At 34.8% G+C, this 14,094-nt stretch overlaps 1 protein-coding gene across 1 annotated transcript in view; it reads right to left on the minus strand.

Annotated features, from left to right (window-relative positions):
* The window catches only part of DOCK3 (dedicator of cytokinesis 3), a 558,375-nt gene that overhangs the window by 485,145 nt on the left and 59,136 nt on the right, over nt 1–14,094 (minus strand). The window contains 1 exon segment of the mRNA XM_088022140.1: nt 328–411. Coding sequence (XP_087878266.1) covers nt 328–411 — 84 coding nt within the window.

The raw sequence follows: 14,094 nt of genomic DNA on the forward strand, positions 1-14,094 counted from the left end.
AATTCAATTCTATTCAAATGCAGCTAAGCATGGGTGGAAGATTATCTATTTAATTGTAAAATCAAAATTAATCATTTACCATATTTTGTGTAAAAATTACATTCTGAGGGCCAACAATGAGTTCTTTAATTGTTCTTATTAGATTAGAACCAAAATAACCCATACATTTATGATAAATATAAATCAGGAAGGATTTTATAACAATATATCATAATGTGGTTAATTATGCTTTCAAAATGAGTGCTTATAATCTATCACTACAAAATAAATGTATATAATACTACCCAAAATTATCACTGTTTGTGTACTGTATGGGTCCATACTTACCTTCACATTTTTCAAGAATCTGGACTGTTTCTCCTATTTCCAAGACCAACCCTTGAGGGACAGATCCTCGAAAGCTGCATATCACTAGGAAAACAAAGGTAAACACATCAATTAGCATTTTTAAATACTGAAGCAAGGTCAGTGTCATTGAAATCAAACACTAAATTTTCTTAAATATATACTTTCCCTTCTTCACTAATTCATCTTTCAAATATGTAAGCCCCTTTCAACTTAATCTATATTTTGAGTAGTAACATAAAGTAGCTCAGTATACTGAAGTATATTTTGGCAAAATTATTCCTGAGTAGTATATGTATGAAAATGCTTCTGTAAACAGAGTCTCTTTCCCTCAGCATGACTTGTGTTCACCCGTCCTTTCTGGGCAAATATGTCTCAATTATTTAAGAAAAAATTAACACTGGAGTCTTCTTATCTAATATAAACAGACAGTTTTATAAAGAATCACCAAGTAAATATGATTATACTTTGAGAAACAAAGTCCCCATAATAAAAATGTAAACAGAAATTCATGAAATAAAAAGCAAATGTACAACAGAGAAAATCTATAATACCAGTCAGAATTCCATATTTATTGCAACATTATTTACAATTACCAAGATAAGGAAGCAACCCAATTGTCAATCCATAGATGGATGAAGAAGAGGTAGTGTGTATGTATATATATCCGTGTGTATATATATGTATGTGTGTGTGTGTATATATCTATATATAGTATGTCTGTATATATACATACACACAATGGAATACTACTTGACCATAAAAAATGAAATCTTGCCATTTGCAACAACATGGATTGATCTAAAAGGTATAATGCTAAGTGAAGTAAGTCAAGAAAGATAAATACCGTATGATTTCAATCATATGTGGAATTTAAAAAACAAAACAAAAGACAAAAAGACAAAAAAGAACAAACTCTTAAAAATAGAGAACTGGTAGTTGCCAGAGGGGAGGAGTTGGGTAGGGGGATGGGTGAAGTAGGAGAAGGCGATTTAAGAGTACGCTTACCATGATGAGCACTGAGTAATGTATAGAATAGTTAAATCAGTATATTGTACAACTGAAAATAATGTAACACTGTAAGTTATTATACTGGAATTTAAAAAAATTTTTTAATTTAACCCCTCTTTTTAGGAAAATGATAATTTGATTTCAAAATTTATGTAAGAATACAAAGAAACAAGAATAGCCTTGTCAATCTTAAAAGACTTCTACTACCATATATCAAGTCTTATAATCTAAAATCAGTTCTTTGAGTGGCATCAAAACAACAAGAAATAACAAGTGTTGGGAGGATGTGGAGAAAAGGGACTCTCATGCACTGTTGATGGGACTGTAAATTGGTGCAACCACTATAGAAAATAGTATGGAGGCCCTTCAAAAAACTAAAAATAGAAATGCCATAGGATCCAGGATTCCACTACTAAGTATTTATGCAAGGAAAATGAGAACACTAATTCAAAAAGATATATGCTCCCCTATGTTTATTGTAGCATTATTTACAATAGCCAAGGTATGGAAGCAACCTAAGTGTCTATCAGTAGATGAATGGACAAAGAAGATGTGGGGGGTGTGTGTGTGTGTGTGTGTGTGTGTGTGTGTGTGTATAATGGAATTTTACTTATAAAAAAGAATGAAATCTTGCCATTCATGACAATACGGATGGACCTAGAGGGTATTATGCTAAGTGAGATAAGTCAGAAAGAAAAAGTCAAATACCGTATTATTTCACTTCTGTGTGGAATCTAAAAAACAAAACGGACCAAAAAAGGCAGAAACAGACCTATTAATGCAGAGAACAACTGATTGCCAAGGGTTGAGGAAATGGATAAAATGGGTGAAGGGAAGTAGAATGTACAGGCTTCTAGTTATGGAATGAATAGGTTACAGGAATGAAAGGTACAGTATAGGGAATATTAGTCAATGATACTACAGTAATTTTATATGGTGACAGTAACTATCCTTGTGATGAGTATAGCATACCCTACAGAGTTGTTGGATCACTAGCCATGTTGTTCACCTAAAACTAATGTAACATTGTGTGTCAACTACACTTTAGTGAAAAAAGATGCCAAAAAAAGTGATAAACCCCTCATCAGAGTGATTCAAAACAAACAAATAACTTCTATAAGAATGTTCACAGCAGCTTTATTCACAATAGCCAGAAATGGAAACAACCCAGCTGTTCATCAAAATAAGTATAGATAAAATATGCAATATTCAAAAATACAGTATCACTTAGATGTAAAAAATAAAGATCCACTGATACAAATAACACATTGGATGAATATCACAATCATTATGCCGAACAAAAGAAGTTAGATGCAAAAGTGTACATACTACATAGTTCTATTTACTAAAAGATCTAGAACAGGCTAAATTAAGATAAATAAAATCAAAACACCAGTTGTCTCCAGAGAAACATGGACCGATCAGGTAGCACAAAAAGAATATTCTGGAAAGACAGAAAAGTGTTTGACAATGTGTAAGACTTTAGGCAAAACTGTACAACTAATTCAATATATGTGAATTTTACCTCAAACTGGACCAAAGACAATATAAAAGCTAAACTATGCAATTCTTAAAAAAAATATGAGTAAATCTTTATGACCTTAAATTAGTGCTTCCTTATATTATGACACCAAAACCATAAACAAAAAAAAGAATAAATTGAACTTCATCAAACTTAAAAACTTCTGTGCTGCAAAGGACACCATCAAGAAAGTGAAAAAGAAAATCCAGGGAATAGGAGAAAATAATTGCAAATAATATATCTTACAAAGGATTTGCAAACAGAATATATAAAAGAACTTTTACAACAATAAAAAAATTAAAAATGGAAAGAGGATCTGAATGGATATTTCTCTAAAGAAGATATACAAGTGGCCAATAAAACATGAAAATGCTCAACATTAGTCACTAGCGAAATGCTAATCAAAACCATGAGATGCCATTTCACACCCATTAAGATGGCTATAATCAAAAAGATTGACAATAAAACTGTAGGGATATATTGCTGGTAGAAATGTAAAATGGTACAGCTGCTGTAAAAAATCGTTTGGCAGTTCCTCAAAAATTTAAACATATAATTATCATATGATACAACATTTCCACTCCTACATATATACCCCAAGAGAACTGAAAACATATGCTCACACAAAAAGTTATCTACAAAGGCTCGTAACACAATTTGTAATAGCCAAGAAGTGGAAACAATCCATATATCCATCAAATGGATGACTGGATAAATAACGTGGTATATCCATACAATGGAATATTATCATCCATAAAAAGAATTCAGTACTGATACATACTACTACATGGATGAACTTTGAAAACCTATGCTAAGCTAAAGAAGTTAGACACAAAAGGCCACATATTTTATGATTCTACTCATATAAAATGTCCAGAATAGGTAAATCCATGGACACAGAAAGTAGATTAGTAACTGCCATATCCTTGGAGAGGAACATAGAGTGACTGTCGTTGGGTATAGGGGTTCTTTATCGAGTGATGAAAATATTCTGGAATTAGATAGTGTTGATGGTTATGCAACCTTCTAAATACATTAAAACCCTGAACTGTGTACCTTTTTATTTAAATTCAGTTAGCCCGGGTATAGTACATCATTAGTTTTTAATACCTTTTTTAAAAGGCAAAGAAATGCAAGTGGTTTTCCTTGACTTAACAAATGTTACTGATACTGCTCCGTTATAGTCAAGAAGTCAATTCCTGGTCTGAAGTGACTGAACAAGCTGAGACAACACTAACTCAGTACCATCTAAAGTGGAAGCTACTAAGATGTGTTATGATTAAAGGCAGTGAAAATATACATGGACAGAAAATAACACAGTTGGGCCAATTGAGAAAGCTTGTAAAAATGTAAGATGTTTAAAATCTATGGTTATTCATTGTATGATTCATCAGCAAGTACTCTGCAAAAATTATATGACTCTTTCATGTGTTAGCCTGCCAATAGTTGACAAAGAACTTCATTTGCTCTCATGGACTTGAGCATCTTCACTTCCATGAATTTTTATGAAAAACAGAAGGCAAGTATCCTGACTGGATCAAGTGCACAGCAGCAAGAGGGCTTAGTAGTAAAGTTTTATTGCAATTTTATTGCACTTCAAGCTGTAACTGAAAACTTCCCTCATCCATTATTTTTTTAAACATCTTATTTTTAAGTAATCTCTACAACCAACATGGGGCTCAAACTCACAACCCCAAGATCAAGAGTCACATGCTCCACTGACTGAGTCAGCCAGGTGCCCCTTCCTTCATCCACTATTTTTTTTTATTTTATTCTATTTTATTATGTTACATAGTCACCATACAATATATCATTAGATTTGATGTAGTGAATTAAACAATAAATGGCTCTGGAAATTAGTTTTTGATTCAGTCTTGATAATGTTTCTTAATTCAACTGAAAATCAAACTTGTGAAACTTACACCTATATTAAAGATACTCTGATGCCAATTCAAATCACAACTAATGTTAAGCTGCTTTATAAACTTTTCATACTTTCAAAAGTTAAGAAAAGAAAAAGCATCTCCATTCTAACTCAAATTTGGATCCCACACATTTTTGTGTTCAAAATACAGTTCCTGTAGATTTTTTAAACTTCAACGTAACTGCAGAGGAAATTTCCATATTTCAAAATCCATATAACGGTGCAACTGAGGAACTTCCACCTAACCATCAGTTGGAAGTACTTTAATCTGCAATGTAATTACATGCTAAATGGCAAATAACAAGAGAAGATGCTAATAAATTCCATAAATGCCTTCCAAGTGATGAATACTCTCAAATTAAAATATATACAAACATCAGTATTGGCAATACCTGTCTGAAAAAGTATTTATAAAGATGAAAAACATAAAATCCTCATTACAGATCAGTATTAATAAAGATTTTATTTGTGACTGATTTTGATTATAGGGAACATAAACATTAAAAGACAATTAATTAATCCAAAAAATAACTCTATTCTTCTCATTAGATATAGATTACCAAAAAAAGTTGTGCTCAATTATTTTTATATTTTCAATTTCATCAATAAAAAATACGTGGAAATTTATTTCCTTTTTTGTTGAATAAGTATACCTACATAATATACTTCAATTTTGCCACTTGGCCTGTAAAGTTTAAAATATTTTACTATCTGGTCCTTTAGAGTAAAAATTTGCCAACTCCTAGTCTGAAACAAAAAAAGGACCAACGTGTTGTGTATTTGTAGTATTCTGAAAAGTAAAATTTGTGACAAAAGTAACACCAAATATAGGAGGGAGGAAAAACTATCAATTTCACTTAACATTTATTTACATAAACAGTAATACCTATGTATTCATTATAATAAAACTGATTATAAAAAGTCAACTTGTAGCACCTGGGTGGCTCAGTCAGCTGGGCATCTGCCTTCAGTTCAGGTCACAATCTCAGGGTTCTGGGATCGAACTCCACATCATGCTCCCCACTCAGCAGGGAGTCTGCCTCTCTCTCTGCCCATCCCCCTGCTTATGCTCTCTCTCTCTCTCTCAAGTAAATAAATAAAAATCTTTAAAAAAAAAGTCAACTATTCTTAAGCCCTTGCAACAAGCACATTATAGGTTGAAAGACATATGAAAAAAAATCACCTGAAGGTATTTTTTCCCCTTAAAAATAGCTTTAACACAGACTATGTACCACATTATCACCTTAGTAATACTTTAGAAACTCACAAAAACATTATCAGTCTCTTACATATTTTATACTATATTTCTTACTTCTAGGTCAAAAAAATATCAAAAGAGTTTGCATTTCAAGCATTACTGCATTGCTATTTAGTTAATCCTAGGACGATTACATTAAATGAGAAGCAATCCCAATAACAGTCATTTCTGTATTATCTATACCAAAGATAAGAAGAAGAAAAAAATAGTTCAAACAAAAATAATTTGTTTGGCTTGGCAATACATGATTTCTTAGAAAACCGTCCTCTTAACTAAGTTTTGTTTGGGTCCATAATGAAGTTAATTTGCATTCCTTCAATGGGATGAGGGAGGGACACACCCTGGGAGGACATGGATAGCAAAGAAAATCTGGTTTAAGGGGCAAAACAACTGGCCATGAATAATGCCAAAGTAATCCACACCTTTTTCCCAAATGATAACTATTACTTTAGCACTACCTCATGCAAAGCAAGTGAAGCACTGCAAAATAAAATAAGAAGTAGACTGTATATTCCTCAAGGGCTAGGAGGAAACTGGGCAAAACTATCGTTCAACATAGTACTAGAAGTCCTAGCAACAGCAATCAGACAACAAAAAGAAATAAAAGGTATTCAAATTGGCAAAGAAGAAATCAAACTCTCTTCACAGATGACATGATACTTTATATGGAAAACCCAAAAGACGCCATCCCCAAATTACTAGAACTCATACAGCAATTTAGTAATGTGGCAGGATACAAAATCAATGCACAAAAATCAGTTGCTTTTTTATACACTAACAATGTAACTGTAGAAAGAGAAATTAGAGAATAGAGTCCATTTACAATACCACCAAAAACCATGAGATACCTCAGAATAAACCTAACCAAAGAGGTAAAGGATCTATACTCTAGGAACTACAGAACACTCATGAAAGAAATTGAAGAAGACACAAAAAGATGGAAAAACATTCCATGCTCATGGATTGGAAGAATAAACATTGTTAAAATGTCTATGCTACCCAGAGCAATCTATATCTTCAACACCATCCTGATCAAAATACCAATGACATTTTTCAAAGTGCTGGAACAAACAATCCTAAAATTTGTATGGAATCAGAAGAGACCCCAAATCACCAAGGAAATGTTGAAAAAGGAAAAGAAAGCTGAGGGCATCATATTGCCTGATTTTAAGCTATATTACAAAGCTGTGATCAACAAGACAGCATGGTACTGGCACAAAAACAGACACACAGACCAATGGAATAGAAAGAGAGCCCAGACATGGACCCTCAACTCTATGGTCAAATAATCTTCGACAAAGCAGGAAAAAATATATAATGGAAAAAAGACAGTCTCCTCTTCAATAAATGGTCTCCAGAGAGACCACTGTCTCAAGCCAAGTCTCCAAAGTCTAGTGAAACAAAAGCAAAAATGAACTTTGGGACTTCATCAAGATAAAAAGCTTCTGCACAGCAAAGGAAACAGTCAACAAAACAAAGAGGTAACCCACAGAATGGGAGAAGATATTTGCAAATGACACTACAGACAAAGGGCTGGTATCCCTTCCTTTCTTTTTAGAATAGCTACTGGGTGATACGGAGCACTTATGATAGAATTTTTCTATAAGTCATGCTTAATCCTGAAAGGTAAAGGTAATCAAAGATCATGTCCACTGACAGGACTGAGAAAAATAGGTATAAAAACAAGTGTGGAAAGGAATATTGACTATAGATTGATTCATGAAACTATCTATCCTTAATAACCCACTACACCCTTAAACCAAACAAACACAGTTACTAATAAACTAAAAGTATTTAAAAGACCAGGTAGAGAAGAAAACTATAGATTTTACTTTTCTTTCAACTTCCCTTTGCCCTAAATATAATTTTTCCTTCCCTATTCCCATTCCCCTGTGCCATACCATACTAGAAATGTACTTCCAGCAAAACGTAAGTGACAAAAAGCATATCGTCTACAGCTATGCAAACATTAAATGTTAAATTGTCCTAAGCTGTGGAAACAGAGTAATATTTAATTAGATATTTGGAGAAAGGGAAGATTATTTAAGATTTATTTGACAGAGAAAGAGAGAGCAAGCGTGGGGGGTGAGGGTGCAGGGGGATTGGGGTACGACAGGGGCAGAGGGAAAGGGAGACATACTCTCAAGCAGACACCACACTGGGAGCCCGACTCAGGGCTCGATTTCATGATCCTAAGATCACAACCTGAGCCAAAACCAAGAGTCAGATGTTTAACTGACTATGCTGCCCAGGTACCCCATGGAGTAAGGGAAGACTATTTAAAGCTATACCTATAGGGGCTTTATTCATTCCTTTCCCAGTTGTGACCACACAGCAGTCTTTGCTCCCTACAGAGATCATTCCAAACTCTTTGGCATTCTACATAATCTCTTGGCTTTCCCCCACAATGGCTGCTGACATTTACTGTGATAACTAGTTTAATTTTCAGAAGTCAACTTTACAAGACTGAATCCTTTCTCTCTAAGATCGGGGGGGAAAAAAGGATGCCCACTCTCACCACCTTCAAGATTGTACTTAAGATTCTAGCCAGCACAGCCAGGCAAGAAAAAAAAATAAAAATCAGAGAGGGAGACAAACCATGAGAGACTCTGGACTCCAGGAAACAAACTGAGGGTTACAGAAGGGAGGGGTAGGATGGGGTAACTGGATGATGGGTATTAAGAAGGGCATGTGTGGTGATGAGGACTGGGTGTTATACACAACTAACGAATCGTTGAACACTGCATCAAAAGCTAATGATATACTATATGTTGACTAACTGAACATAATAAAAAAAAGAAATAGAAATAAAACGCATCAAAATTGGAAAGGAAGAAGTAAAACTCTATTTGCAGATGATAGGATAATCTACTAGAAAATCAAATGGAATCTACCAAATAAGTAACTAGAACTAGTAAGTGAGTTTAGTATGGTTACACATTATAAGATCACTATACAAAAATCAATCACATTTCCATATACTAGCAGAAAACAGAAAAGGATATTTTGAAAAAATAATACCATTTAAAATAACATCAAAATATATAATACATATAGGAGTAAATGTGACAAAATAGGTGGGGAAAAATATGTACAGTGAAAACTAAAATATTTCTGAGAGAAATTAAAGAAAACCTAAATAAATGGAGAGATATGCTCTGTTCATTGGCTGAAAGACTTCATACTGTTAAAATGACAATATTTTCTAAATTGATCTAGAGATTCAATGCAATCTCAATCAAAATCCCAGTTTTTTGTAGAAACTGACAAACCAATATTTTAAATTATATAGAAATGAAAGGACATAGAATAGCCAAAACAACAATAAAAAAGAAAGCAGTTAACAAGAATAACACTACCTTATATCAATAATTATTATAAAGCTACAATAATCCAAACAGTATGGTATTAATGTAAAGATAGACTAACAGATCGGTGTAACAGAATAGAGTCCAGAAATAAACCCACACATATAAAGGCAGCTGCTTTTCTTAAAAAGACACAAAATGCAGTGTAAAAAGGAAAGCCTAATTGCTGTATGACTTCTAGTAATTTGGGGGTAGAGCCTTTTGGGTTTTCCACATAAAGTATCATGTCATCTGGGAAGAGAGAATGTTTGACTTCTTTTCCAGTTTGAATGCTTTTTTATTTCTTTTTGTTATCTGATTGCTGAAGCTAAGACTTCTAGTACTATGCTGAACAGTAGTGGTGACAGTGGGCATCCCTGTCATATTCCTGACCTTAAGGGAAAAGCTCTCAGTTTTTCCCCATTGAGAATGATATTCACTGTGGGCTTTTCAGAGATGGTTTTTATGATATTAAGGTATGTACCCTCTATGCCTATACTCTGAAGAGTTTTGATCAAGAAAGGATGCTGTACTTTGTCAAATGCTTTTTCTGCATCTATTGAGAGGATCCTATGGTTCTTGTTCTTTCTTTTATTAATGTATCGTATCACATTGATTGATTTGCGGATGTTGAACCAACCTTGCATCCCAGGGATAAATCCCACTTGGTCGTGGTGAATAATCCTTTTAATGTACTGTTGGATCCTACTGGCTAGTATTTTGGTGAGAATTTTTGTCACTGTGTTCATCAAGGATATTGGTCTATAATTTTTTTTATGGGGTCTTTGTCTGGTTTAGGGATCAAGGTAATGGTGGCCTCATAAAACGAGTTTGGAAGTTTTCCTTCCATTTCTATTTTTTGGAACAGTTTCAGAAGAATAGGTATTAATTCTTCTTGAAATGTTTGGTAGAATTCCCCTGGGAAGCCATCTGGCCCTGGGCTTTTGTTTGTTGGGAGATTTTTGATGACTGCTTCAATCTCCTTGCTGGTTATGGGTCTGTTCAGGTTTTCCATTTCTTCCTGGTTCAGTTTTGGTAGTTGATACATCTCTAGAAATGCATCCATTTCTTCCAGATTGTCTAATATGCTCACATATAGTTGCTCATAATATATTCTTATAATTGTTTGTATTTCTTTGGTGTTGGTTGTGATCGCTCCTCTTTCATTCATGATTTTGTTGATTTGGGTCATTTCTCTTTTCTTTTTGATAAGTCTGGTCAGGGGTTTATCAATCTTGTTAATTCTTTCAAAGAACCAGCTCCTTGTTTTGTTGATCTGTTCTACTGTTCTTTTGGTTTCTATTTCATTGATTTCTGCTCTGATCTTTATTATTTCTCTTCTCCTGCTGGGTTTAGGCTTTATTTGCTGTTTTTTCTCCAGCTCCTTTAGGTGTAGGGTTAGGTTGTGTATTTGAGACCTTTCTCGTTTCTTGAGAAAGGCTTGTATTGCTATATACTTTCCTCTTAGGACTGCTTTTGCTGCATCCCAAAGATTTTGAACAGTTGTGTTTTCATTTTCATTGGTTTCCATGAATTTTTTTAATTCTTCTTTAGTTTCCTGGTTGACCCATTCATTCTTTAGTAGGATGCTCTTTAGCCTCCATGTACTTGAGTTCTTTCCGACTTTCCTCTAGTGACTGAGTTCTAGTTTCAAAGCATTGTGGTCTGAAAATATGCAGGGAATGATCCCGGTCCTTTGGTACCGGTTGAGACCTGATTTGTGACCTAGGATGGGATGTATTCTGCAGAATGTTCCATGGGCACTCTGCAGCCAGCTTCCCTGCTCTGATACCTGGGAGCTCTGCTGCACTCAGGCACCCCCAGTCTTTCTGTGACCCTGAGGGTCCTCAGACCACACTGTCCCATGAGGGTTCCACCCCCCGCTTAGCCACTGGAGCGACGTCCCTCAGCAGAGCGGACTTCTAAAAGTTCCAATTTTGTGCTCCGTGGCTCTATCACTTGCCAGAAGCTGCCGACAGAGGCCCTCTCCCCCGCCATCTATCCTCCCGAATATCACCTCGGATTCACTTCTCCGCATGTCCTACCTTCCAGAAAGTGGTCGCTTTTCTGTTCAGAGTTGTTGCTATTCTCTTCTTTGATCTCCTATTGAGTTCATAGGTGTTCAGAATGGTTTGATCCCTATCCAGCTGAATTCCTGGGATCAGACGAAATCCAGGTCTCCTACTCCTCCGCCATCTTGCTCCACCAGTCCAAGATAGACAAAAATTTAACACACCTGACCTGACCCCCACTTCCCAACAGTCAAAATAATGAAGAAGAGGAGGAAGAAAGGCCGATGCTAGAAATCTGAAATCCACTCCTACTCCTCCCCAAGTACAGGCACCAGAACCGATGCCCAACCTGCTGGCTTTACCATAATTTTTAAAAGCTATTGTTAAAAAAAAAAACCAGGGTGCCTGGGTGGCTCAGTTGGTTAAGCGACTGCCTTCGGCTCAGGTCATGATCCTGGAGTCCCGGGATCGAGTCCCACATCGGGCTCCCTGCTCAGCAGGGAGTCTGTCTCTCCCTCTGACCTTCTTCTCTCTCATGCTCTCTCTCTACCATTCTCTCTCTCTCAATAAATAAATAAAAATCTTTAAAAAAAAAAAAAACCAAATATGGGGCATAAAATTTTAAGATCACAAAAAGCATGGCTTAAATAAGTGATTCTAAAACTTCAAAAACAATGACAACTAAAAGAGCCCAACAAGAAAATAGCCTAATTTAAATAGGCAAAAAGATTTGAAATTCATTCCAAAGAAGGTAAACAGATGGCACATAAAAGGATCCTCAACATCATTAGTGACTAGGTAAATGCAAACTAAAGCCACAATGAGATACTGTTACTCATCTACAGATGGCTAGCATTAAAAAGACTGACCATACTGGCAAGGATGTGGAAGAACTGGTATTCTCATGTACTGCTGGCGTGATTATAAAATGGTACTATCATTTTGAGGGGGAAAAAAGTGTGGCAGTTTCTAAAAAAAAGTTAAACCACATTTACCACATAATCCAGCCATCCACTCCTAGTTATTTCCCCAAGAGGAAATGAAAAAGCATTCCAAGACCTACACATGGGTGTTCACTGTAGCTTACAGATAGTAATATCAAAAAACTGGAAACAACCCACATATCCATCAACAGATGAACGGATAAAACAACTGTGGTATGTCCATACAATGGAATACTATTAAGCAAGGAATGACTATTGATACATGCAACAGCATAGATTAATCTCAAAATAACTAGGCTAAATAAAAAGAAGCAGGCAAAAGAAGAGTACATGTAGTATGACTGATTTCTATAAAATTTTACAAAATGCAAACTAATGTACAGTGACAAAAAGCAGATCAGTGGTTGTTTGAAGATGAGAAAAGGGACAAGAAGGGAAAGAAGGGATGAAAGAGTGGCATTAAAGAAACTCTTGGGGGTAATTATAATAATGGATTCAAAAGAATATATATGTCAAAATTTAGCAAACTGTACACTTTAAATAGGGGCAACTTATTGTATGTCAATTAGAATTTGATTAAGTAGTTTTTTTTAAGCAGTCAAGGTGAACTGGAATGGCTCACTTTAAATCCAACAAGTTTCAGTTGCCAAGTCTTATAGAGAAGGGAAAAGGTAACAAATTGTTCAATCAGCCAACCTCAGGTCACAAAACTAGTAAGAAGTCAAACCGGGATTCAAATCCAGGACTGGGTAGTAATTAAGACCTTTTTCTTCATACTTCTTTTGAAGAAGAGAAGCATATGAATGGGTAAGAGATCCATTCAACAAGTATTTATTATGTCAGGCACCACTGTAGGCTCTGGGGATATAGCAGTCAACAAATGATATAAAAACCCTTACACTTGTGGAGCTAAAACATTCTGGGAATAAACAGGTTACAAAAAAATCAAAACTACATGGTACATCACATGGTCAAGTACATGTTAAGATGAAAAATAAAATGAAGTGTTAAGGAATGGGTTGGTTCAATTTTTTAAAAGTAGAAATGTTTAAAGGAACAATACCAAAGACACAGTCACTAATGTGAAAAGGACAGGTGGGAATGGAGGAGCAATGAAACAACAGCTGGTCTAAAAATAAAATAAAAACAATTAAGAAGGGAAAGATACATGGTAAACTGTCTCCACCTAACAAAAAAATTTTAGTTTTGTTCAATTCCCTGGTATATATCTGTTCTGTCTAAAGGACAGTTATACCATTCCCCATTATAGGTCAATGAGAAAACAAGAGAGCAAGATGATACAAAAAACTGCAAGAGATGAATATTAGAGAAAATTACTCAACTGGACTATTTAAAAATACACTACACCTAAATCTAAATAAAACCCCAGAAACTTAGGTGAAAGAACATAACTCCAAAAGCTAGTAGAATAATTATAGCACACAATCTCAATATGATGTTTATTGAGCTGGAAAACTGTCATTATGCAGTAGCATAATTATAAGGAATTGTTTCTGCCTGGAAGTACAAAAAATATGATTTTTTTTAAAAACCTTGCAACCATACACTGAGATCTGAAATATGATAGTTTAAGGCCACGGATGCAAACTCACAAACCTAGAAAATTAATACAAATGAGGCTCATTAGAGATAAACTGAAAATAAGTAATAAAAATAAAGTAATACTTTATTTAAGGCAGAAAAAAACACCCTACAATTTTCCATTGTGAT

Source organism: Eumetopias jubatus, unplaced genomic scaffold, assembly GCF_037043125.1.
Source record: "Eumetopias jubatus isolate StellerSeaLion01/CBP00866 unplaced genomic scaffold, mEumJub1_p1.0 scaffold_1, whole genome shotgun sequence".
Classification (NCBI taxonomy): Eukaryota; Metazoa; Chordata; class Mammalia; order Carnivora; family Otariidae; genus Eumetopias; species Eumetopias jubatus.